The 2,566-nt window shown below is 54.8% G+C and overlaps 1 protein-coding gene across 1 annotated transcript; it reads right to left on the reverse strand.

Moving 5' to 3' along the window:
• Nucleotides 1–957: 957 nt before the first annotated feature.
• Nucleotides 958–2,352, reverse strand: LOC113482588 (cytochrome b-c1 complex subunit 6, mitochondrial). Its single transcript, XM_026853348.1, has 4 exons — nucleotides 2,249–2,352; nucleotides 2,129–2,155; nucleotides 1,642–1,803; nucleotides 958–1,224 (listed from the first exon to the last, which is right to left on the reverse strand). Exons 1-4 carry the CDS (start codon nucleotides 2,288–2,290, stop codon nucleotides 1,192–1,194), a joined length of 264 nt encoding a protein of 87 aa, XP_026709149.1. The 5' UTR covers nucleotides 2,291–2,352; the 3' UTR covers nucleotides 958–1,191.
• Between the last annotated feature and the right edge of the window lie 214 nt (nucleotides 2,353–2,566).

Here is a 2,566-nt window from a genome sequence, read left to right on the forward strand (position 1 = left end):
CGGGACCGGCACCGCTCCGCCGCCCGCCCGGCCGTCCCCCGCCCCGGCCCAGAGGCAGTAACCGCGGGTTCCGCGGGAGCGGAGGAACCGCTGCAAGGCGGGGAGGACGGGCGTGAGCATCGGGTGCTGAAAAGGATCCATCAGCAACACGGGGTTTTGTTGCGGCAGGAGAACCCCACCCGCGGCTGGACCGTGCCCCAGGAAACAAAACCCCTAAACCTCCTCAAATTACTCTTACCCTGGTCAAGCTCCCTAGGGATTGAACTTGAAATCAACCAGCAAAAGGATTATGGACTGCTACACCGATAAAGAACAGCCAAATTAAAAGACGGTGGGGTTTTTCCCCACTTTGAAGAACAGTTGAGAAGGATGTTTCACAAGGCAGTGAATCCTTAGTTGTCCTGCTACTAAACATCCTACTCAATATAAAAACAGGCAGAGAATGAACCTGACCCTTCCAGAGGACAACAGTCCCAGGTCAGTAGAGGGGCAGGTGACTCACACAGAAGGGCTTCAGTCACCCCAGGTTCATGCTCTGCTCAGGGTTTGAGCAGGTGGAGCCACTGCCCTGCCCACCTGGTCAGTCCTTCTGAGCAAGAAGGTAAAGGTGACCACAGCTGGGAGGCAGCAGTAGGGGACAGATGACAGTTTTCCCCCAAGCAGAGGAAACTTCCCTCCTAGAAAAGGGTCATTCCATTCAGTTTAACTTGGTCAGAACTTACTGCACAAACAATATTGGTCTTGTAGGGATTGTAAACCATTTTTGTGGCTCCAGCTGACAAATTGTTCTCTGGGGGACAGGGCTCCAGCCTTTGCATGTCATGGATGCACAAAAAGGGCATTCCCACAAATGAGGAAAAGTCTCCCCTCACAAACTCGTCTCTGACACCCACTAATAATTTCATCTTAACCCACCACAAGATGGAAGCATGAGAACTAGGAAATAAAGGGAGGGTATTTCCATGGGAACTCAGAATGTTTAATATGGAAAATTACAGAACATCAACATGGTCTTTGTGCAGCTGCACGTTTTCCACAAGAACAGATGCAGTGACACACTGGTGCTTGGTTGCTGCCAGGAAGCTGTTTTGTTTATACTTGGCATGGAGAGTCAACAGGCAGGAAGCAGTACTGTGAATCCAGAAACTGCAGACACCAGCTGTGGAAGCAGGTGGACAATCATGCCTGCCTTCACTTCAGGTTCTTGAACAGTTTGTGAGCAACCTGAAAAGAGGAGACAAAGCATTCATCACCAGCCTCTTGGCTTTCTGGGCTACTAAAGCACACAGCCCACAGACCTCTGCTCCTCACTGATTTGCAACAAGTTCTTCAAGAAAACTAACAAGCAGAGACTTCTTACAGGTTAAAAAGGTTTAACTTTAAAAAGGTAAATACAACACTAAAATAGCAGTGTTGTTTGCAGGGTAGAAACAATGTCTTTGGTTTATTTGTTTAATAACCTACCCAACCCCAAGTGGAACTGTTGTAACACGGGGGAGCCAAACATTTTAAGGAGAACATGCATCAAGGCTCACAGTTCTTCAGAGCTCACTGGGACTGAACAGCTACTACATCTCACACAAACTGTTGGCACTCTCTGAAGCACAGCAGGGACGTTGCATCCACAAGGGCTGCACTTACACAGTGGTCCCTGGCATGCAGGAAATCGAAAAGCTCCTCTGTGCACTGTTCTTCTGTCTGGGACCTGGAGGACACCCGTGCGTCACACAGCTCCAGCTGCTCTCGCGCCTTCACGCATTTCTCCATCTGCTCGCAGTGCTCCCGGATTGTGGTTAAAGGATCCTGCAGACACGGGTCTACCATAAGAACAGGGAGACCCCAGAAAACCGTTTTCCCCTGAGACCCATTGCTTTAAGGGGGAACCATACATCTACATCAAAGCCCGGACTTCAGGTTCCTCCCCGCTGAACTCTGCCTCGCCAGCACATAACGGGGATGGGGGCCCAGGCCCCTACGAGTTTGTTTATCGCTGATGAAAGGCACCGTGCATCTGCCCCGGGAGCAACGAACCACTGCAGAGGTTACATGCCTCCCTGCCGCCACCGAGGCCTGCCGAATCCCCGGGCAGGGGCGGCCCAGGTCCCCCCGGCCCCATTCTCCATCTTACCACAAGCTCTTCCTCCTCCTCCTCCTCCTGCAGGAAAAAAAAACCAACACAGCCGTTACCAACAGTCCGACCACCAGCCGCGGCGTCTCAGCACACGCCCGCCGGCCCGGCCCCGCTCACCTCAGGCTCCCCGGCGTGAACGACACGGTCGCGCAGCCCCATCGCTCGGCTCCCGCCGCCCAGAAGGACTCGCCAGGGTCACCCGCCGGAAGTGGCGCTGCACGCCCCGGAAGCGGAAACGCGCCCGGAGCGCCTTGGGCCCGCCCCTGGGGCCGGTGCTGCAGGCCCCGGCGGCGGCTGCGCCTGTGCCTGTGACCGACTCAAGGCAGCTACAGCCCCGCTCCCTGCCTTCTTTTTGCCTTTTTTCCTGGGGATCGCAGCCTCGGAGCCGGCTCGGCCTGGCTGCCGGCCCCGCGGGGGAAGGGCAGGCCTCTCGAC

The sequence above is a fragment of the Athene cunicularia genome (assembly GCF_003259725.1).
Source record: "Athene cunicularia isolate RWA chromosome 8 unlocalized genomic scaffold, athCun1 chr8_part1, whole genome shotgun sequence".
NCBI classification, from domain to species: Eukaryota; Metazoa; Chordata; class Aves; order Strigiformes; family Strigidae; genus Athene; species Athene cunicularia.